This window comes from Takifugu rubripes, chromosome 13 (genome assembly GCF_901000725.2).
Source record: "Takifugu rubripes chromosome 13, fTakRub1.2, whole genome shotgun sequence".
Taxonomy (NCBI): Eukaryota; Metazoa; Chordata; class Actinopteri; order Tetraodontiformes; family Tetraodontidae; genus Takifugu; species Takifugu rubripes.
The window spans coordinates 19,741,574-19,764,801 of NC_042297.1; the positions used below are offsets into that span (position 1 = coordinate 19,741,574).

General features: G+C 47.2%; 1 protein-coding gene across 2 annotated transcripts; it reads right to left on the reverse strand.

The window, feature by feature from the left end:
• Positions 1-1,838: 1,838 nt before the first annotated feature.
• Positions 1,839-22,085, reverse strand: cgnl1 (cingulin-like 1). Of its 2 annotated transcripts, XM_011610303.2 has the most exons (19): positions 21,906-22,085; positions 18,299-19,930; positions 18,054-18,148; positions 16,580-16,685; positions 16,346-16,435; positions 15,834-15,970; positions 14,480-14,618; positions 14,194-14,406; positions 8,446-8,652; positions 8,270-8,374; positions 8,035-8,187; positions 7,614-7,784; positions 6,121-6,282; positions 5,954-6,043; positions 4,048-4,131; positions 3,700-3,824; positions 3,264-3,372; positions 3,003-3,154; positions 1,839-2,923 (listed from the first exon to the last, which is right to left on the reverse strand). In XM_011610303.2, exons 2-19 carry the CDS (start codon positions 19,877-19,879, stop codon positions 2,767-2,769), a joined length of 3,876 nt encoding a protein of 1,291 aa, XP_011608605.2. In that variant the 5' UTR covers positions 19,880-19,930; positions 21,906-22,085; the 3' UTR covers positions 1,839-2,766. The 2 variants fall into 2 exon arrangements, with proteins under 2 accessions (XP_011608605.2, XP_029701737.1); XM_029845877.1 differs by lacking the exon at positions 4,048-4,131.
• Between the last annotated feature and the right edge of the window lie 1,143 nt (positions 22,086-23,228).

Here is a 23,228-nt window from a genome sequence, read left to right on the forward strand (position 1 = left end):
CCCAGTTTGGGGGATTTTGTCCTCACAAAACTTGAAAAGTTGAGTGATAAGTGAGCTTTTCCTCCTCTGTGTCTGGCTAATGTAAGAGCAGGACACCTTGGTTGATGACCTCTGAGGCTCTCTGTGTTGCAGCTCGACGGCCAGAGTCATGTGTGCAGGCACAAGGCTGCAGGCACTTCATCACAGATAACACAGTTTTAGAATAATGCTATGTTTCTCAGATGTGAAACATACTGCAAGGGTGACACGTCTACAGAAATTAGTTTTGGGTGTTGTTGTTTTGATTTAATTAAATTTAATTATTTTGTAATTAAAGAAACCAGCTTCCTTTTCGTTCATTCCACTGATTTGTTTTGTTGTCCCAGTCAGGAATTATATATATTAATATAATATTGAACTCTTTTAGTAACTTTGTTGACATTTCGTGGGATTGCGTTTTAATTAAACTGGCAGATGTGACCTTATCTGTGAGCTGCCTGTGCTGAAGGTGTAAAATACCTCTGAGAGCAGGTTCAACCGGCTGCGCTGCCTCTCTCAACTGTACACGCATCTCTGTGTAAACTCAATAGGTCCCTTGAAACTTATTGTGATTTGTGATACTGGGCTGTGTCTGCATAGGATGACATGAGACTAAAACATTGCGGCACACCGTGCGCGCGCGCGTGTGTGTTTAGGATCTGGTTTGTGTCAGTGCCTTCATTAAAAAAAGGTCCTGTAGAATGGGACTTATCAGCCTGACAGCACAGAATGAAGCCTGGTGATTAAAAGCAGTCTTCTGTTTATCGTGACGTATATTTTAGTTTAAAATTAATGTTGCAGCGTGAATCTCGTCGCATTTCCACCCGCGCCGCTAGAGGGCGGCATCGCGCTGCGCGTGACTTTCACAAAAAAATGCAGAAAATGTGTTTTCATGTTTTCCGTCGGCCCACGCTGAGCCTCAAGAGATGTTCCGGGACCGTAAGACTTGTAAAACCAGAATATTTCCTGCTCAGAGCCGTGAAATGAAAAGATCCGTGTGAAAGCTGCAGTTGTGCTCCAGCAGGACTCTGCTGTCCAGCTCGTTGTGGCTCTGCAGTCCCTCCAGTCAGTCACTTAAGCGCATAAAGGAATCCAAAGAATGATCACCTTGTTAAGCATACACAACCGTTCCCTCTTAAGCAGCCCCGGTTAGTTCGCTGCAGGGTTTGTAGGAGAATGGGAAAGATAAAGCTGTGCCACTCCAAAGGTTGACGCGTTTGTTCCACACAGAAAAGTAAGAAACGAAGGTCGCGCCCTGTCAACAAAAGCCCTTCAGCCAGTGTGAGGGCGCCCCTCAACAGGCGATTCAACAGGCGATTTGAGTTGCATTATTGGGACATTTTTCATCAATAAACAATTTCAAGCAAAAACATACAGAAACAGATGTTTTGCAGCTGGAACGAGACCTTATTTGTTTGTGTTCTGACCCCAGAGGCCGAGGAGGTCAGAGCTGTGCACCGAAAGGTTATAAGGTCCAAACGCAGAATTCATGTGCTTCATTTGATCCAGAAGGAAAATACTGAACTGCTGAGCGTGAAATTAAAGATAAAGAGCAGCTGTTGACACAGCTGTGCTGACCCCACACAGACGTCATTTAATACCGAGTCGGAGACTTTTCACTTCTCCACATACCGAAGCTGCTCCTTTATTCAAATTAAAACCAAATGGTCTATTTTATAGCCCACAAAGTGAATATTAGACGTTCAAATGCGATGAAACTGGATGTTTTGTATCGTACAGCAGTTTGGAGGCTTATGAATGAAATAATAGTAATTTTATGTCACCTGAAATGAGCTTATGGACACAAAAAAAGAGGAGAGTAAGTGAAATTGCTTTATTATTTAGTCTCAGCAGGATTTACGATAAACGTGAACGAGGAGGTATTGACGTGTTCCTCAGGTCTCTGTTCCTCCACAGACGGCGAGTTTGGGCCAATTCTACAGTGCAAAACATCACAGTGTAAATCAAAACATCAAGTGTCTGCTCAACCCATGAGGAGTTCTCACTTGCTTCAGGGGAATCAGCCTCGCGTGCCAGTCGGACATTTTAAGGCTTCCGAAAGAAAACGGCGCCCTTCACCGGGGAAATAAAAGATCAACCGTTTGAATCAAAGCGCTCACAGATCAAAGAGACATCAGAGGTATTGGGACATGTTGCAGAATGCATGAAACAGCCTTTTCCAGGTGATACATAAGCAATACTGTGACGCTTCTAATGGGTGGCAAAATAGAAAAAATAAAACATCAAGTCATATAAAAGTGTATAAAAATGTTGTGTACAACGTCCAACGCTGGTCCATTAAAAGCCCTCAGTCTGCACGTCCAACAATGAATAAATATAAAGAAACATTCTCACACTGATCACTTCATATAGTTGGATGTGAATGTTTGGAGAAAAAGCTTCATATATTTGATTTGATTAAAATTTCACTAAATAAAACATTTACTGTGTAAAAGCCATAAAAGCTACAGGTTAATAGGTTGTTGATGACAGGCAGCGGACATGTTGTTTTACAGTGCATCAAAGAGGGATTTCTTCTGGGTGTAATAATGGAAAAATAATGATCAATTTGCTAATGAGGAAAACCCACCGAGGAGAAAACCTGGAGACTAAAAATAGGAACGTAGATTTATCCCAATAAACAATATACACAAACTGTAGGTTGGTGATCACTTAGAGCTTGAGAGTATTAATACTGCATGAAGCGACGGACGCGTCGTCGTGGAGAGCAGCGGACGTCTCCTCCCCTCACAAGGTGAAGGTGGAGAGCAGGTTCTCCTGGCTGGACGAGCGCTTGCAGGCCGACGATGAGCTGAAATACGTCTCCCCGTCGGTGCTGATGTCGTCGTCGTCGTCGTCGTCGTCATGCAGGGTGTTCAGCAGCGGGGCGGAGCTGCTCTTGCGTCTGGGCCACACAGAAACGGCGTCAGAGCCGGGACGCGGAGACTTCTGGCCGTCTTCCTCCCCTCGTTTCGGTCACTCACCTCAGAGCTTTGAGCTGGTTCTGCAGCTGCTCGTTCGCCTCCTGTTGCTCGTCCAGTTCCCTCTGCAGCTTCTTCTTGGCGTGCTCCAGCCGGTCGATCTCCTCTTCTGCCTCGTCCATCTGCCGCTTCAAGGCCTTCAGGCGCAGGTTCAGCTTCATGGACAACCAACAACGAGGGTTACAAAAGGTCAAAGGCCAAGAAAGACATCCTTGAGTTCAAGTTCCCGAGCAGCAAACTGAGAGTGAACGTTTGCTCTTATACCTGATCCTTCTGATCCAGCAAGGAGTTATGTTCTTCTTCACCCTGCATCACCATCTCCTTCACCTTCCTCTCCAGTCTTCGGTTAGCCAGCTGCAGGTTGGCGCGTTCCCTTTAACGTGCAGAGTGACATGCCTTCATCAGCAGCGTCATCAATAGCAGCTTTGTCTTTAGATTTATGAGAAGACTGTGCATATTTTAGATATATTTTAATACTGAGGGGTATGTCCTATATGTTTCTATACAGACGGCAACTGTTTAACCGATGAAGCTGATCATTCTGGAGCCAAGCGTTCATCTTAAGTCCAGTTGTCACTTCCAGGCCGTCTGCTCCAGCCTCAAAAACCTTTTCACCCAACCTCCACATTTCCCCTTTGATCTCAACATCTTACCCACAATGCACCTCATCTTTACTTCCCACCTGGGGTCGTTGCCTCACCTTTCCTCCCCCTCTAGCCTCTCCTCCAGCTCCTGTATTCGGCCCTCCAGCTGGGCTACCAGGTTCTCCTTGTTGGACTTCTGGGAGCCCTCGAGGTGAGACAATCTGCCCTTCAGGTCTTTGTTCTGCAGAGGTCACGGACAGAGAAGTTACCGCATCATTTTCCCCATTTAATAAAGCCATGTCTTTAAAAACATCGCTTGGAAACTGGTGACAGAAAGGACAAATTCAAATGAAGATGAAGACAAGATGTGGATGAAATGAGTCGGCCGATGCTTCGTCGTGACTCTGGTGTATTACTGTGTGTACCGCCCCTCCCCCCCCTCCCCCGGACAGGAGAGTGTGTACCTGTCTCTCCAGAGCAATCTTGTCACACTCCAGGTCCTGTCTGCTAGCCCTCTCCTGCAGGAGTTCATTCCTCATCTGCTCCACCTGTCAAGCCGAGTCCAGACACCGTCATCGCTACAGTCTCACAGTCGGAGGACAGTTGTTAGCAGACGCCGCGTCTCGCTCGTGAACAGAAACCAAAAACAGACGCGGCGCGGAAAAATGACTCCTCAAAGGGCCTCGCTTCATTTGCAAGATGAGTTTTCTAGCTCGGTTGCATTCCATTTTGTTTGTCAAGACTTTCATATAACCTTTGTAACCAAGAAAAGGAAATTGATAGTTTCCATAGAGAGAATACAGGTGTGTGCTTTCAGAAGAAAATCTCACCTGCGGTTTTAGCTGTGAAACCTGACAACACTGTTAAGTAGGCATCCACTTAGTTCAGCATCGCGATATCAAATACTCCCAAAACATCTACTATGGTTTAGGATTAACAGGTAATATATCTGCAAGAAATGATCAGCGGCGGTTTCAGATTACCCGACACCCTATAAGAAGAAAGTTCTAATCGTTTTAACCTTTAAAAACACTGAGGGGTAATATTGTGTCATCACATATCCACTCGTACAGAGTCAGACTGTACGAACATGACTGCAGCTCTGGTTCAGAAGAAGCCATGAGAACTAATCGATACTATGGTGACGGTTCTCTTTGTGAAGGGGGCTTCGAAACGGTGATATTTTATGCCAATTAGTGGGTGACAGTGGGCTGCTCTGATGAACGATGGCCCCTATAACTGGTGCGCCCAGCACAGTGCTTGAGGGAGCTGAATCAGCGGACTGGAACATACAGCGAAACTAATCTGCTTTGTGAAAGACGGCGGGAGAGGAGAGGGGAGATTACTCTCATTTAGACAGGAGCCGAGCACCTGGTGCCAGGAGAGACGCAGGTGTTCTTCCCGCTGCCTCTGCTGCAACCCCACCACCCCGTGGCTGTGCACCACCCCCTCCTCCCCGCAGACATCAGAGTGCGCACCAGCACACGCGTTTTGGTGTGTGTGTGCGTGTGTGTGCGTGTGTGTCGGCTTACTCCGGATGAATGAAGCTGGAGTGTTGCTTTGACAGCTGAACTCATGTCATTTAGTCTGCAAACCTTCCTTCAGAAGTGACAAATTTCAATTATAACAGCGGGACCGTCCCACACGCTGCAATATTCCCCTCGTTTCTGGAGTCCCTACATTAAGATTTTAGCATCAAATCAGCCAGCGTGCGAAAAAGCATTATTTTAACAACCAACCGGACACCTCCCCGTTTAGAAACCATTCCTAAAAGGACGTCTGTCAGAGCCTCCGTTAGCAGCTCGCTCACTTCTGAAAACCCGAGGATCTGGATTTGTTAGATAAAGTTACTGAAGGTAATTTTAAAGTGAACTCTGCAACCAGAACACTGGAGACATTTGGCAGCGCGCCTCTTCTGGCTCAGGCAGCGCGTTAGATGGGTCTAATGCGGCTGAAATTTGGACACACACACACACACACACACACACACACACACACACACACTCGGACCACAGGCGGGCGGCCAACTTGAACAGTTATGCAAGCTCGTCTTGCAAAGCACCGACCCGATCGTTTAATCCAGCACTGAAAAAATAACATGATGAGTATTGATGTAAAGCTCCAAAGAGCAGAGAGACGCGTGACCCCCGCAACAGGTGCATTTAGGCATTTTCGATCAGATTGATGGACGGCGGGGTTCTGTCAGAGATTAGTGACTGTGGTCATGACGTTAGACGTGGAAGACAAAGCAGCAGGAGGGCAGAGTATCGTTTACAGATGGAACAGAGACACGTCTGTGTGAACATTACGGAGCAGCTAGCTGACACAGGTGAGCCCGTAATGACCGCGTGCTGACTGAGCCGGCCGTACCTGCTCTCTTCCCCGGTCTATCCTGTCCATCAGATGGTCTCCGCTCTGACGCTCCTCTTCCAGGTTCAGCTCCAACTGTGTGATCCTGTCCTGTAAAAACCGCGTGTTCGGTCATTCAGTCGAGGTTGCCCCCTGCATCGGTGTCTCAGTGCGACGTCACGAGTTACCTCCATGAGTTTGACTTGGCGAGCTCTGTCTTCTTTAGCGTTGGCCTTTGTCTCGGCCTCGCCCTCCAGATCTTGGAGCTTCTTCTCCAGCGCCTTCTCCCTGAGCGTGGCCTCGTCGCGCTCCCTCTGACACCGCTGCAGTTCTTCCTCCCGCTGAGACAACTGCAACAAAACACAGCAACGCTCTGTCACGCATGAAAAACTAAGAGGCTCCTTACCAGCGCCATGGTGTCTCCTGAACTCGGACCCCATCGGAGCCATTTGGGGCAACTTAGCAATAAATTTAGGTATAAAATCTGTTAAATGAACCTTCTGCTCGTTGCAATCCATCACCTACAATATCACCGAAGGATCATTACAGCTGGAACAGTGACCAGCATCTGATCTGCTGTGTAGATAAATGATGGCACGTTTGCTTCCAGTGACTAATGATTCCAGCACCCTCAGAGTTCCCCCCACAGCTGGAATTTAGTCCCCGCTGCTTAATGTTCAGACAAGGAAAATTAATCACGTGCCTTTATTTTTGACCCGGAACATATTTAACCATTAGAGCAGAACTGTTGTACATTTCATTGTGTAAATACTCATCTAAGGCCTCATTGAAACATTAGAGCTGAGAGTGGCTAGAAGGTGCAACAAGGCAGTCGTGAATCAAAGGTTCTGAAGATCTACGAATGGACCAGGGGAGAGGCCTGACAGACCTGCTTTGTTTTGCTTTGGGGTTTTTCATTAGATGGGTGGAGACCGAGCTGGTCTTTGAAAACAGCTGGAAAAGTGGACTCAGTCGGCCCAGCAATCGGTTTCCCGGGACAGGTCCAGGAGGAGGATGTGATTCCAGCCAGCACAGCTTTCACAACAATGATATCACAACCTTCGCATCCTCCTTTTCCTGTGCGCCAGCTGCATGCGGGTAAGGGTGGGGGTGACCTTAAACAAGACACGACTCAAACTCACTTCAGACTAAACTCCTATATCACAACCTCCACCTCGGTAATGGTGGCAGCAGCGATGGTAAAATAAACACTGAAGGCAACGCTGCAGGTGTGAGTAGAATCCTTCACATACAACAGTGTCACTGAAGAACTGATTATAATTGTGAGTGAAAGAGTCAAAGGTTTTCCCATTAAAGTATTATTTACACACCACAAGGAACAATAACGTCACCATTTCCATTGTTCCTCCACCATTTATTTGAATAAAGAAGAGAGATGTTTAGCTTCTGCTCGGCTCGGACGCTTTATTTTGGCACTGTTTTGATCAGTGAGGCCTGTGGGGAACAGTAAATACCAAACTGATGACATTTCTGATAAAGCAGAGGATGGTGAAGGGAGGCAGTTAAACTGGTTGAGTCAGAACAAAAGCTCATCGTCTGCGGCGTGCACGGGAGGCCTGGGGTGACTAATGACGGTGTGGATCTGACCCCTCTCACATCAGACTCAGCGTTCAAACATGCAGTGGTCGCACTAAACAGGGCATCTCGGAGACCTCGGTACCTCTTCCTGCAGGGTTTTCGACGTCAGCAGGTGCTTCTCCAGCTCCAGTCCTCGCTCCTTGAGAAGCTTCTGCAGCTCCGTCAGCTCCCGACGGTTCTTCTCCTTATAAAGGTCGATCTGCTCCTGCAGCTCCAGGGTGGATGACTGGGACGCATCTACGATATCGTTCATCTGCAGGCGGCGATAAGATACAGACACCAAACACCAGTTATGATGTTAAATCAATGCGCAGGACTAAATGAAGCTTTTTAAAATCCTCTCTCCAGTTTCAAAAGTGCCTAAAGAACATTCTCTTTGTGACTGAAACTGTGCCCGTGTGCATTAAGAGACTGAACTCCGCGCTCGGCCCAAGAAAGGAGGAGGATTTGATGAGGATTTGTCAGGGTAAATGCTAATGCGCTCCACAGTTGAATGCGCTCACCTCCCTCTGGAGCTTCTCCACGGTGCGGTCCAGTAACCTCCTCTCTTCCTCTATGTTGTTCTTCATGTTCTTGAACTGCTCCTTTTGACTTCTCTCCTCTTGTAACATCTCCTCCAGCTCATTGTGTGTGAGGGTCAGTCTGTTCAGGTTTCTCTGCAGAGTGAGCACGGCATTAAGGGGATCAATGTGGGGGGGGCTCCACATCCCTCCCACACGCAGCTCTTGTCCATCTTACCTGCACGTCCTCCAAACGAATGGTCAACGCCCGATTGGCACGCGACATCTCCTCTTCCTGCTCCCTAATTTCAGCCAACGATTCTTCCAGTTGCCTTTTCTCTTTCTGGTGAATGAAACTCGAGGCTTAAAACCATATAATAAACAATCAACGCCAGTTTTTTCTTGACTCTGCACCTCCAGGCGACCAACTCGGTCTCCCAGCCGGCTCTCCTGAAGCTTGGCCTCGTCGATGATGCGGTTGAGTTTGGCCACTTCATTTTCCAGCTCTTGGGCCCTCCTGCGCAGACGCTCGGTCTCCAAGGACAACCTTCCTGCCTGGCCCTCCACTGCACCCTTGGCTGCCTCCACTTCAGCCTTCTGGCGGATCACTGCCGCGCTGCTCTGCAGATCAGAACGGGACACGAGGCTTCGGTATAAAAGAGGCAAGACTCTGAGACACTAAACAGAGAGTGGAACAAAATGCTCAGTGGAATACTTAAATCCCAATTATCAATGGAAACAAAAACCTCTTTTATTGGGCTTAGTTTTGTGACCAGTGCTTTGTTGCCATGGAGACATTATAATAGTGTTATCCAGCTTATCTGTCACAATTCATAATAAACCATTATTGATGCTAATAAAATCTGAGTATTCGTTAGCTTTTGCTGACTGAGCGCTGCTTTAATCCATGTTACTCCATTTTCCTGCCCGGTAGACGCCTGTAGGGTCGGAGGTCGTTCCCACCAGTAAATTGAGGAAGGACAGCGTGTCGCTCCGGCTGTGACAGTTGGAGGTGGAGCGCTGTGCGAGGCTCAATGAGTCAGGCGGCACGCCGACAGGTTTCAGCTGTGGCACCGTCCAAGTGAAAGACACAAATTCCTGCTTGGAATGTTAATGAGCCGGTTTTGTGATTTCCTGTTTAGCGCTCCGAGGAATGTTTCAGCACACCTGTGGTCACGTGACGACAGCGCTGCAAAATGAAGCCTTGTGGTTTTACCGGGGAACCGATGACACGAGCGCTGAAGTCAGGTGGTGTCGCAAAATGACCCGTTTGGTGACGTGCCAAAGGAACACAGCGCTCCTTAACATCAAAGCAAGTGTGTAAAATGTGTAAAATGCACAAATTCTATGGCTTTAATCACTGGCACTGGTGCTGGTTTGAGTCGAGGCCTGAACTTGATTTTCATTCGGAGAGAATTCCTTCATTACAAACAATGAAATCCAAACCCAGGTCATCTCTGGCCATCTTTAATCTGCCTGTCGTCACTCCAATACGCCCACTGTGACTAAGAGAAGGGCCACTCCTGGTCAGTTTGTTTTGTTTCGCCTGTGCGTGAATATGGGCACCTCCTGTGATGGAACGGCATGTCAGCGTGCAGCTGGTGCCAGGCCAGTCAGACCAGTTCCACCTGCTGTCACCGAAGCGCCACCCTCATGTCTGCCTCACCTGCTCGTCTGCTTGAGTCACAGCAGCGAGAAGCTCTGTGCAGAACTCAAGGACCGAGCATCGCTTCTCCACGGTAACCGACATAACAATGGAGGTTCGGTAGGACTGTGCAGAGCAACAGCAGATTCCAGAACAGAACACGTCTCCATTTCCACAGAACTGAGGCAGAGAGGAAGCTCAGGAAGTGGAGAAAGGTTGGATGGGATGTGAGCTGAACCCGGCTGTCATCACAGGAGTAATAGAAAGACTGTGACAGGGCTGTGACAGGGCTCCTTCTTTTGACATATACACAAAGAGTTCAGAGTTCAGTCCAGAACCCTCTCTGTCCGCCCCACTTCCCACCCTGGCTCCATCCCACCAGATAGAAACATGACTGCACAGAGGAAGACATTAGACTCACCCTAAGCCTATGCTCAGGAGGAAAGACCCTTTTTTTCCCAATAAATTAATAAGATAAACACAAGTATTCAATAACAGCAGCATCAATAATATTTAATGGCTTCACAAACCTGATGACTTTTTCTTAGTCTTTGCTTGAAAAAGTTAATCATTCATCTCAAAAGTTAAAGCAAACCTCATAATGTCTGCAGGATTCCAAAAGAAAAAAAAAAAATCATTTCATTTTAAAATGTCATTTCATTCAGACATTAACAAACAGTTTGTTTCATGGTATTATTGTAAGTGTCGCATTAAAAACCGGTGGGATTAATTACGTAAATGTCTCCGTCCTCTCAGACCAAACTCAACCAAAGACTGACTCATGTGTACTCAGCCTATTTGTTTCAAGTTGCTCATTAACTCATTTTCAGCCGCGTTCCAGGTCGTGTGCTGCAGGTAAACCCTGGTTATTTACCATCACATGGAAACTAAGGGTCCAAAAAAAGAAGGTGATGCCAGGCGACCGTGGGGGGGCTGACTTCCTGTTTTCCCTGCTGTCTTCCACACTTAAGAGCCATTCAGTCACTTCCTCTTTGTTGTGTTAAATTCCCCAGCTCCCTGTTCATCGAGCCTCCATCTGCATACAGTAGCGGGTAGAACGGGCTGAAATGTAACAACTCTGCGTCTCTCCACCCCCACAAGACTCCAGTGACAATCCTAACTGGGACACTCGCAAAGCAACTTTAAAACTTTCACACACCAGCGTCACAACGAAGTTGGAAAACATTCGGTCCACATTTATTTGTTTTCTCATTGAAAAGACTGAATCCAAAGGTTGTTAAACATACTAGAGCACTGTTCATGAAGGAGGCCGCCAGAACAGGGCCTAATGAGGAAGGAAAACCTGAGCAGAGGCACCGAAATTAAAATGTGCTGGCAGCTCGTTGGTCAGAGGAGGACCGCAATCAAACCGGGTCCAAGCCAGGGAACAAAATCTCCCTGTTGTTTTTAAAGAGCCTCTGTCCCTCGCAGCCAAACTGTAAGATTACAGGAGAGCTCTGAAATAACAGGAGTTAAAGTGACACCGTTTCCCTCTACAAGATAACCTTCTAAATCAAGGCTGGTCCTCACTCGATCTTGAGAATAACCTGCAGAATTCTAAATCACAAAAGGAATTAACGGCTGTAACCCCGAGTGGACCCCCGCAAACCCAGTATTCCCAGTATTCCCTCATCCTTCTCTCCCTCGCAGGCTACAATATGTCTCTACCCAGCAACAGCTCTTCACACCATGATTGGTAATGTATTGCTATCATCAAACGGACAGACTAGGAATCTCTCCTTCAAAAATGGAGGAAAAAACCTGAGGGGGGGGGGGATTCCACTCAAGGCTGTGCGAGTTTGACGTTTCTACTCGGGCAGATTAGTTGTGGGCCAGCAGAGATGCAGCTGGGGATGAAACAGGCTGGAAAATGAACTGCTTTTACTGGAGCTGAGTGACAGATCCCGGGGTGGCGCATGGAAGTGGGAAAATGAGCAAATACAGCATTTGGGTTTGAGGCTACAGATGAGATAGTGTACACAGCGTGGCTCAGGGTTGTAGATGAGCTGGAAGCTGTGCGATAAGCACAGACTGTTCTTACGGTTAGAAGAAGAAGGCCGAGACGTATTAAATCATCTAATGCCCAGACAGAGATGCACGTGAAGAAGCCAGCGAAGCAGAAATTAATAGCATCTCCCGCCAGTTGCAGCAGGTACTGTAACGGAGCTGAAACGGACGGAAAAACCAGGTCTGCAGGGAGCACATTCTCAACGGTGACCCTTGACATTCCAGGGAAAACCTCCCGCCCCTCCCGCATGCTTTGCATACCAATATAAGCTGACACAAAGAGATGGAAGAGGTAATATTTAACGGAACTCATCTCTTCTAAAGAAGCCAAGTCCGATATTGCGATATGTTGTGAAATTCCACACATTTCAACCTACAGAAAACACAATGCAGCTTAAAATCGGAGGCCAGCCCCCCCCCCCTCCGGTCTTTCAGGGGGTCAAACATGCACCCCTCTTCCTTCAGCATACTGACCCACTTATTCAGCACGTCCCAACCCCCGTTGCTATTATTGTGTGAAACAAGCTCATCATTCATTATCAACTGAGGTCCACAATTACCCCCACTCTTCTAGGGTGCAGAGAGAAGGGGGGGCATGATGCAACTCAGGAACGGCAATTCATTAGATTAGTGATGGCTGGCCACTGCAATTAACTAGTATACAGACCAATTTAGTGCTCCAGTTTCCAGCATTCTTTTCTGCGGGGACCACACGAGGGCCACTCACGGGGGGAGGGTGCCCTTTGGTTAGAGTGGGGGGCAGCCAGAAAAATTTAAACATTGCAAAGTTCCAGTGTCTCTACAAGAGGGAACAGGCACCACCCCTTTAAATGTCCGATTATCCCCATGTTACAGTACAGCCCACACTTTTAAAGAACAGCACTCATGGAAGATTACACAGTTATAATTACGTAATTGTCTTTAATAGCACTGTATTTATTATCAATTATGAACACTTATGCCCTCACACAATCTCCAGAATGATTTAAATGACAATGAGAGCAAATGTAAATATTTAAAGAAGTTGAGCGGCACGGCCTCGCGTCCCAGGGACACACAATTGATCAAGGTGACAAACGAAGGGCTCCAGCAAATGTTCTTTTATACCCGACAAGTGGGGGAAAACAATGGTTTCATCTCGTGGAGTGTTTATAAAGTCATGAGGGTAAAACCCACGGTGACACAATGCGTGTTGGAAGAAAACTGCTGTCGGACAAAAGGAAATGTTCTCACAGAGCTCTGCAGGAGGGCACTGCTGCGGACCCCCACCGCTCCTGCAGGAAGCCAAGGAAAAGGGACGACTTCCACTCTTTCAGATAAACAGGACACACATGAGCCACACAGTGACCCACTAAAAACAATGTGTCATCAGTCCTTCCAGCGCGGAGCTCCTGCGGCTCACATTTCAGCTTCACTCACACTCACAGGTTTAAAAAATTAGGAAACCAACCAACGTGTGACACGTTTAAAGAAACATCGTGGAGATTCTTTTTACAATAACCAACCTAAAAGATATACAGGAATCAGAATTTCACACATTCCATACAGATAAACCAGCACACGGCCGTGCCAGGAGGCATCATTTTGATACACAAGTGACTAAATTCGCTGTTTAAACATGGGTGTTCCAGTAACATCCTCCTCCCTGAGAGACAACTGAGATAAGAAAACCACCAGCACGCTTGACTGGCACGTAAACCTTCCCATGAGAACTGATGACGTGCCGTGTTTTTGTGCTAAATCGTCTTTTGTTTTCATTGCAGCAACTGTTAACAGAGCTCGGGCGCGTGAGCTCAGAAGTTCACGTCTCCCTCGATCCTTTTTAACCTCATCCATGTATGAGGAAGAACATTAAAATAAGCCTTTGCAAGTAAGATTCCAACTCTACCTGCGGTCTTCAACAGTGTGGGGATGACAAGTTTAAACAACAGCCAGCCTGACTCTGCCATATTTGAGCATGATTTGCTAATCCAAGCTATTTTAAGAATATTATATAATATATTATATTATTATTTTAAGAAGCCTTTCTAGTCATGCAGTGCAGTTCCAAACCATTAAAATGCATATTGAACATGTGACATCCACTTTCCTCCAGAGCATTAAACTCTAACGTCTGTCTGTCAATGGGGACCTGTAAATATTATTTAACTTAATATTATAAGTTAACTGCCACCTGAACAGTAATGGTTATGATGAGCGCTGGCTTATTAATGTAATATCGCTATTGTAATAATAATAATAATAATGATCAACGCTGCGGACGCAAAACTAGTGATGAAGCTGTGAACTTCAAAGCAGCACTTCAAACATCTGATGAAGAACATATGTTGCAACTCACAAAGCAAAACACACACACGCAGAGCTGGAGCTGCCTTGATGTGGGGCTTATCTCTGCACTCCTGTCACAGGGTGTGTTTCTGGACGGGGGGGAGGGTGAACGCGGAGGAAACGAGGAGGAGGGAACCCAAACTGGAGGCGAGCAGAGGGAGAACACAAAGGAGGTCGACTACCTGCTTGGCCTCCTCCAAAGACATCTGCAGCCGGCTCATTTCCTTCTCGTACTGCTCCTTCATCTTGTCAACCTCGTGGTCGTGAGCGGCGACCTCCTCCTTCAGGGCTCCTTTCAGGGCTGTGAGCTCCCTCTCCCGCCTCTTCAGCACATCTTCCTGCTCCTCCTTGGCCAGGAGAATCTCCTGCAGCTCCAGCTTCAAATGCATCACGTCCTGTTGAAAACTGACCGCTAGTAACCAGCAACAGCATCCTGCCTTTAAAAGCGAAGAGCGAAGAGCGCGTTACCGCCATCATGGTGGTCTTCTCTCCATCAGACACTGATTTCTTGGCCGTGTCGAGTTCGTCGTGCATCTCTGACAGCTGGTCCTGCAGGTCTCTGATCTCCGTCTGGTACTGCTCCCTTTCAATCTTCACCTGAAAGAGCCTGACAAACCACAACGTGTCATAAGGCGGCGCCGATGCTATACATATTCCCCATGAGACTCCAGCACACCTGCGGATTAATTCACACACAGATGCAACACCTGCACAGGTCAGAATATGAGGACCAGCAAGAGGTCAGAGGTCGAAATGGAGACCTGACAGATGGCAAAGAATAATCTACCCTTACATGACCACACAGAGGAGGAGGAGGGGGTGATAGGTGATGCCAGACACCTCATAAGTCTCATCACAACTACGCAGACTGGAAGAGAACATCTGATGCCTGCTCTAAGGAAGGAATGTGGGACGTAAACAGCCGCTCCTACACCACAACTGGACATTTGCCTTTTTCACTTTACTTCTGGCTTCACTAACATCTGTCCAAAATGTCACTAAAACCCATTCAGAACTTTCTGAGTTACTTTACTTTACATTAGACAGGTAGGTTATTGCATAACCTCCTTGAGGTAAAAATAAATAAAGCTGTAGCTGTAATCTGACCGATGGCTACATCTGTATGCAGCTGTGCACACAAAATCCTCAATTCCTTGTGCCAACATGTATCTTTTCTCAAGCCCAGCGTATCGCCTGAATGCACCGCCACTGCTGTCCTTTGTCCAGCGTATCGCGCTCTGTGTGTTTGCCCAACGTTCTGGGTGTCTCGTGTCAAGACTGCGTGTTTTCAGACTGCCTAAAATACCTGACCAAGCTGTCCCAGTCTGGCCTAAAAGCTGGCTTCAACGTGCAGCAACTTCTCGATGTGCAGAATGGAAGAGACGTGCTAACAGCTACGAGCTTTTCATACACTCATTATTTATTCCACCTGATAACGTGAATAAACAGAGGAGCCACAACACTCCTGCTTCTACTGTTCAAACTCAAGGTTTTTACATTTCTTTAGCTAGTATATGAGCCAATGTCTTATAAATAGACTAACCACGCTCCGCAGAGCATACAAGATAACTAATTGCCATCCCAACAGTAGCAATAAATACATATAGCAAAGATTCCACTTGTGATGAATAGCATCATATATATGCAGAGGGCTCTTGTGGTCCAGAATAAGCATTATTATTAGGGGATACTTTTAATAGAGGGATGGGTCACAAAGAAAGCAGCATATAGTCTTTAGTATTTGGTCATACTAGCATCACAACATTTAGCATCATTATAATGTCTTTGACTCAAATCATCTCCTCCATCATCCATCACTTACTCTTCAACTGTGTTCTGGAGCTCCGTCTCTGTTTTGGCCAGTTTTTCCCTCAGACGTTTGCACTCCTGAGTGCTCTGCTCCAGCTCCTCCTGAAGCGTCTTCAAACCTGTGACGGTCTTCCTGTCAGCCCCGTTCCTCTAATGTAAAAAAAGACAACCATTTTTCAACCATATTTTAGTGAGAGTGAGCGAAGCATCCTGAATATGCTGCATCGACAAACTGAAAACCAGTTTTCCATGTTAATGTAAAGCAAATGACACTCAAAAGCCCATAACATGACTGGAAAAACCACACGTCAAGGCGTGACAGGTTTTTTTAATTAAATACAACTATTGAGAGGCCTCGTCGCTGCTCATTTGTGTCGAAGCGACTGTAGATGGAATCAGAAGCTCTAAATGTCAACCACCTAAAAATCCCTGACTGTTCATTTCTAAAACAAACATCTCATTAACAGCCTGAGGAAGAGCCTGTGTATCAGACCCAAGACACACGCGCAATAAAACTGTTATTACCTGAATCTGTATTTTCAGTTCAGACATTTTTTTCTCCATTTCAGCATTTCGCTCCTGCAGAGTTTTGACCTGAGCAGCAAAATCCACAGCCTGACGGGAAGGAAACGGGCGTTTAAGAACCCCTTTGATATGCACTTCACATTCACCGATATATAAATTACATTTACTTTGTAACGCATTTCACAGTCGAGTCGTTTTATTGCCGTTTTACTGCGTAAAAAGACGACGTCTTACTTTGTTGTCACTTTGGGAGCCTGCTGTGGCCCGAGACTTCAAAGTCTGTATCTTCTCAAAGACGAGGTTGACCTTTCTCTTCGTAGTTTCATCGCTGTCGTTACTCCTGCAGACGGGCAGCAACAGTCATGTTAACACGGGCAGCGTTTGGGGACTCAGGAATTAAATCCAGACTGCTCTGGGAGTGGGGAAATTAATTCCCAGATTAGAAGGGGTCAGAAGGGACGGCGGCGCTTTGATGTGTCAACTCAAAAGTTTCCTTGCACTTATCTTACAAGCGGCAAGTACTGAAAAGTCAAACATAAGGGCAGAATGTAATGGGAAGGCTGTGGAGTGTAACGTATGGACCCTATGGTTGATGACTGAAACCAAAGAGCAAATGTTTTAATTTAGGCGACACTGATCAGAGGTTCCATCGGTCCGTTTGTTTCATGTCAGGTGGCCTTTAGGGTTAGGGTTAGGACATTAATAACCCCTGACTTTCTCTACTGCACAGCCAGGTTTTTTCTTTCGGCTTTGAAAATATGCTGAATCTATAAAAAAGTAACAGACTGGACGGCAGAGTTTTAATTCAACATTTTAAACCCACATTTTCCTGGAGCTGTGAGGGGGCTGCTCTGTCTTTACTATTCAAAACAGAGTGTTTCCGAAGTCATCACCGGATATCTGAGACGGTAAAGCAACACAGCTGGAATGTATTCCTAAATAAAAGTGGAAAAAACTCTGCATTTAGCAGCTTGATCGTTAATACACTCTATCGAGACTATACAGCTGACTCAGAACAAGCTAGCTGCCCTCCTATAGACACATGACTTTCATTAAAGCTTTATCGCCCCTGCTAGTGAATATTAGTCTTTAGGGTCTTGGGAATGTATCTCAGCCTCACTCCTTCCATCTGTGTTTCCTTTTCTTTGGCCACGACTGCGGACCTGTTTGCCGACACACCCAGGCAGTTTCCTGTTCTCCGTCCATAGCGAGACAAGACTGTCAGAACCTCCAATACAATGAAAACTGTGGCCGAATGCGACAACTGACGGCAGCTCGATTTTTATGTGCAAATCCAACGACGGGCTGAAGGTTCAACGTGTGCATTCACCTAAATAGAGTTAGCTTTGGAACTGGAGCTGCACTTCACCTTTTGACACAACATACCTTGCGCTGGCTATCAGTTAGCGTCTGATCAGTGAGGCAAACAGAAAGTGTTTCCCGTCTTTTCCCGGGGGGGTGGGGGGGTGGGATTGTGCAAGAAAACGACTTCCAGACAGCTGGATCGCTCATGGCTTAGGTGGGAGGGTAAGTAAAGCACATTCTTTCACTTTTTATCTCAAAACAGTCAAACTTGGAATCAACCTTGAGTTCCCACAGAACATTCTCTCCTGTCCTGATACATGACTGTTACGGTGTAACGGGTCGGACTTGGGCTGTGCAGAGTTGCAAAAAAAAGAGGTGGGAAAAAAAAGAGAAAATCACTGACCCATCTTTGAGGTAGCTGAACAGAATCTGTTTGGCCGTCTCCTCGTGTGTTTGTTGTGAAAGCTCCTGTTGACCTTTCAAGAGATCAGGCGTCACCTGAAAATGGCAAGAAAATTAACAAGAGACTTTGAAAAGAGGCACTTTAGCCTGAACTGGCAGAAATAATGAGGCAAAGAAGACCCACGTTAAAAACATCTTGTTTTGAGTGTGTAAATATGCTGCTGCAGAACGGATCCAGCTGTTTACCTGAACATCAGCTTCAGAACTGCCCTTTTTGTCCGTACTGGAAGACTTCGACAGGGTTGTCGACAGTGATGCCGTCAAAACGTCTCCAGCTGAGGAGCCGCTGCCTCCGCTTCCTTTACTCTTGGCTGGTTCTGAGGAGGGCTGAATGGAGCCCGTCGCTTTTGAGGTGGTGTTCTGAGGGGAACCAGGTGCACTGGTAGCGCGAGAGGAAGGCCTGGACCTGGGCTTGCCGTCCACAACCGTGAGCCACGAGTCCTGACTGCCAGCTGTTTTCTGCAGCTGCAGCTGCGAGGGCCTCAGGACGTGCTCCACCGATGTGCCTCGCTGCCGGTTAAACCCGCCGAGGAAGCCGGAACCATCTCTCAGGCCGAGGCCACTGTCCACGCTGTGGGAGCGCTTCCTGTCCTCTGGGTTGATCCGGTTCCTGCGCCCCGCCCTGCCCCTACGCTGGTGGCTACTATCAAACTTCTCAATGAGTTCGTCGACACCGGGGATCGAGCCCGTGTCAATATCTCTCCCCGAACCCGGGACAAAGGGAATGTAGCGGCGGTTTTCGTGGCGGTTGATGGTGTCCGCATACAGGGTGTCCATCTGTCCATCGAGGGGACTCTTAGTCGTGGACGAGGAGGAAGAATGGCGCGAACGGGAAGAAGTCTGGAGCACGGGTCCACTGGAGTCAGTCCTCCGTAGAGGAAGGACGTCGGGCTCGCGGCGAGCGCGCTCCAGGCTGGAGTTGGTGCTGCTCATTGAACTGGGGGATCGGCACGACGTTTTACTCTGCTCACTCGTGGGGCAGACTGCAGCGGTTGCCGGGGTTACAGGCCGCTGCTGACCTTTAGAGCCCGGCCTGGGCTGAGGGTTGATGAGACTCGGTTTGGACTGCGGTTCGGCCAGTTGCAAATGTGTCCTGCTTGGAGGCTGAGCGGGCTGGGATGGAGGTAAAGGCTCAGGCGTTGACTTCCTCTTGGGAAGGGCTGCGTCACTCTGCGGTGGCCTTTTCTCCTGCGGTTCGTTATTCTTATTGTGGTCCAGACTCCTGGACTTGGTACGGGATGGTGAGGTTACGGCAGATTTGGAGGAGGAACTTTGCTGCTGGTTCCCAGCGCCAGCTGGGGGCAGGCTGTGGAACCCGTCAATGTTGAGGGAGTTGGTTTCTGGGTCGTAAGGCTGCAGCAGCTCAGGATGCTTCTGAAAGTTCAGAAGGGTGGAAGACTTTCTGCCCTGTGATTCTGAGACACCATTCTGAGGAGCACCGTAGTACGTCGTACTCTGAGATCTGTACTCCATGAAGGGACTGTTGGAGCCAGCTTCCTTCCCTCCCCCGAAGTCATACTCCTCATAATTCTCAATAAAAGAGCCATCGGCGTCAATGTATCCATTACTGTTTGGGTCGACATAGGATTGTGAGCCCTTGTCTTGGTTATTGAGGACTACATAGGGATGCCCACCGATGCCCTGGACACGAATGCTGAGCCCATATGTGCCCGCTCCATTACTGCTGGGCCTCGAGGCGCGGGCCAGCTGAGCGTGACCCCGCTGTTCCCCATTATTAGGAATACCAGTCACTCTGTAGGACTCCATCAGGAATGTAGAAGGAAAATAAATCCCTCTCCTGGATCAGGTGGCCCACCTCTGCAACCAAACATTTAGACAGGTCGTGTTAGTCAGAGATGAGATGCTGGATAACGCAGTATAAACAAGACTCCAGCAGCACCCTCCTGCCAAAGTCTGGCAACTAATTATGTCTTCTGCTTACATTTATCATTTTGGAATATTCACCGCTCAGTTTCTCTCCACATATCACATCAGCTAAGGAAGCCCAAATGAAGAATAAACACCCTCGAGTCTAAAATACTATGACAAGTCCCGGTAAGACACTCTTTATAATAAGCAGGTAGAGCTCAGACAGACCTGACAGGTATGTGACGATGGCATGATGAAATAACTGTTTACAGCTCCTGACACGTACTATAGGTTTCAACAGCGTAAGAAAAATGGATTTCAAAATCAACAAACGTCGTCCTGACATGAGATTAATACGAGACCCGGCTCTTTTCTGCATTTAAGTCTGTTCAGCTTCAAGTGTTTGATCGCATGTGTGCATATAACATACTTGGGTGGCAGCATGATATACGAGATGGAGCGACTGTAAATATGGAGCTGCGTACAGACATTAAACTAAGCTGCAAATGTGCACATTTACGTTTGGGAAGCCAGTGAAGACAAACCTTTCCCCACTGGACAATGGGCTTTTAACGGGTTCCTGTTTGTCCTGATAATGTCTCATTTTACCCTGATGTTCGAACACAAAGACAGCCAGGATGGGTCATGTTGATAAGACCGACAACAAAGGGAAACCCAGGCTGTAGCACATTAGCATTAAAGCGTTTAAAGGAAGACCTATAGACAGAATATGTGCACGGTAGTGACCAGCCCTATTTTCAGCGTCAGGAGTGATAAAGCTTCCTAAACACAATGAAAATGATACGATAGAGAATGACGATGGTCATGTGAGCACTATACATTCAGAAGAGTAAAAGCAAAAATCCTTCATGTGTGTATTTATTCAACCCGAGTCACCTTACCAACCTTATATGAAACTATGTTATCAAGCATGAGCTCATACTTACACTATATAAACTTTACAGCGCTTAAAAGGCGTGTTTTTTCTGAAACACCATTAAGGTTGAAGCTGTAGGCCGTCTCAGATGTCGTGCCCCTTTAAAACAATACTTCTGCAATTCCTTAAAACATGGGAATAATTCACCAGAACTTGGCTTAGCCCGGTCAATAAGTAACAGTGATTGATTTTGATGCTTGAATGAGTCCAGATTAGCCTGCTTCAGGATCATTAGTGTTTGGAGAGGACTGCTCTCAACTCTAATGCCACAAGGCATCAATAAGCCAACTGTAGTTTTACAGGAAGAGGAGGAAAGTCTGCAGTCTCTGTGACCCCCGACCCCCCCCCCCCCCCCGTGCAGGAGAGGCCAGCACAGGGCGCAGGATGGAGGTCAAGGCCCCGGCTTTGATCTGTGCACAGGTTCAGATTCTGCAAACTTCCAACAAAGCAGATTTTTATCTCCTCGCTCGAACTAATTCGTTTTCTGCGTCGCTGCATCCAGGCCCGTGCGTGCAGACAGCAGCTCTGCAAGCGTGCACGCGGACGCAGAATTCGTTTGAAAAGCAGGATTATTTACACGGTGGGAAATATTGTAAAGTTACGTAACATGAATGGAAATTCACTAATCCGGAGGGTCAGGTAGGAGCGAATGGCACTCATGTGGAAATCCCAGATAACGGCATGAGTTCGGATCCCTTTCTTCGCGGACCCACTCGCAGGAGTGAGCGGTTCGACAAAGCTGGACGCCGTTTGTGGACATTAGTTCACAGCGCAACAGGTGGCATGAAAACAGCAGCAGATTTACACCGTCCCACTTCTTCTAGCGTGTTAACTTTGTCCAACTCCAGCATTTTTGTCCCACTGTCACCATTTCAACAACCTGCCCGCCCCCCCCCATTTCCAGTCTGAGTTTAAAGGAGTTAACACCCCCAGCGGAGATTGCACATCTTCATCGTTACAATCAACGCAATTAGCTAGTTTACTCACCAGCGTAGCTTTTTTTCTCTTTTGCCCAGTTAGCGCACAATCTAAAAATATCTTCTTTAGCTGTTACTATGAATTACAGACAGAACTGTGGAGCAAAGTGCCCACGGACCGATTGCTAAGTTACCCAGCCTGGCTGTTGTTTTATGAACAGAGTAAAACAAGTAAAAGAAGAACGTCCGACCCTCCGGGCCGCCCCGCCTCCCGAAACAAGCGCACAACCCCGCCCACCCCTCCAAGACCGGTCGGAGGAAACAACTTCTCCAAGGCCACAACCCGAGTTCGGCACGAGCGGGCTCGGCTCCTCTCGGCAAAGTTCGGCGACTCTCGGCTGGATTTGCAAACAGCGTAAAATCTTTGCACTTTTATTAAATGAAATGTTTTTAACTGAATAAACTACATTTAAAAAACATATTAACATATTTTAAACGGGGAATTGAATTAAGGCAGCCCAAGAAAGTTTGACACAAGAGAAAATCCACTAATATATATATATATATTTATTGATTACTTGTCTCCAAAATGTAAACACTATTGTTGCTCAACTGAAATACAAAGTGGCTCCTAAAGTGAGTCTTTAAAGTGAGTTTCTCGTTGCCCTTAAATTGATGTGTGTTCCCTACGAGAATAAAATGTGATGTGTGAAGTTTTGACCCTCGCATCAATCCAATTTGCATCCGCATGTCTTTAAAACCCGAGAGCGTCATCTAGTGGAAAGCTGACATGAATGCGTTTGGTTAATGAGGACGCGCGGGCGGGCGTGCGTGTGTAACTCAGCTCGGTGAAGGCGTCAACGTGGATGTGCTCGCTCAGCACTTTGCGTGAGGCGCGTCGCTGCTGTGTGGTCAGCATTGCGATGTAAAAAGCCAGCAGGGGGCAGGTGTTATGCTGAGAGATGCCGAAAACTCTTCTGGAAAGTAAGTACAGTATGATTAAAAACAAGGCGTCGTGGTTGTGATGAACTTCTTGGGAGAGCAGAAGTCAGCAAACGAGTGCAGAACCACTGAAGGTGTTTACAGATGCAAGGAAAATATACATTGTATAATTACTACTTCAATCCAAGGGCTCCCCCTCAATGAATCCGTCTTGTGGTTCAAAGTGATGCATCGCATACATCCACATGCACAGATGTATCCAGTTTTACTATCACTAGAGCTCCAGTTGTGTCCTTGCAGTGGCTCCCGGGTTATATTTGCGTCTGCAGAGCAGGCTTTAATCTGAGCCCTGCTGCTGTGTTGGGTTCCAGCAGCACACAATGAGGGCTCTGTTTGTGCTGTGCCACAGCTGGGACCTTGGAGCATGCTCAGTACACAGCTCAGCCACTGC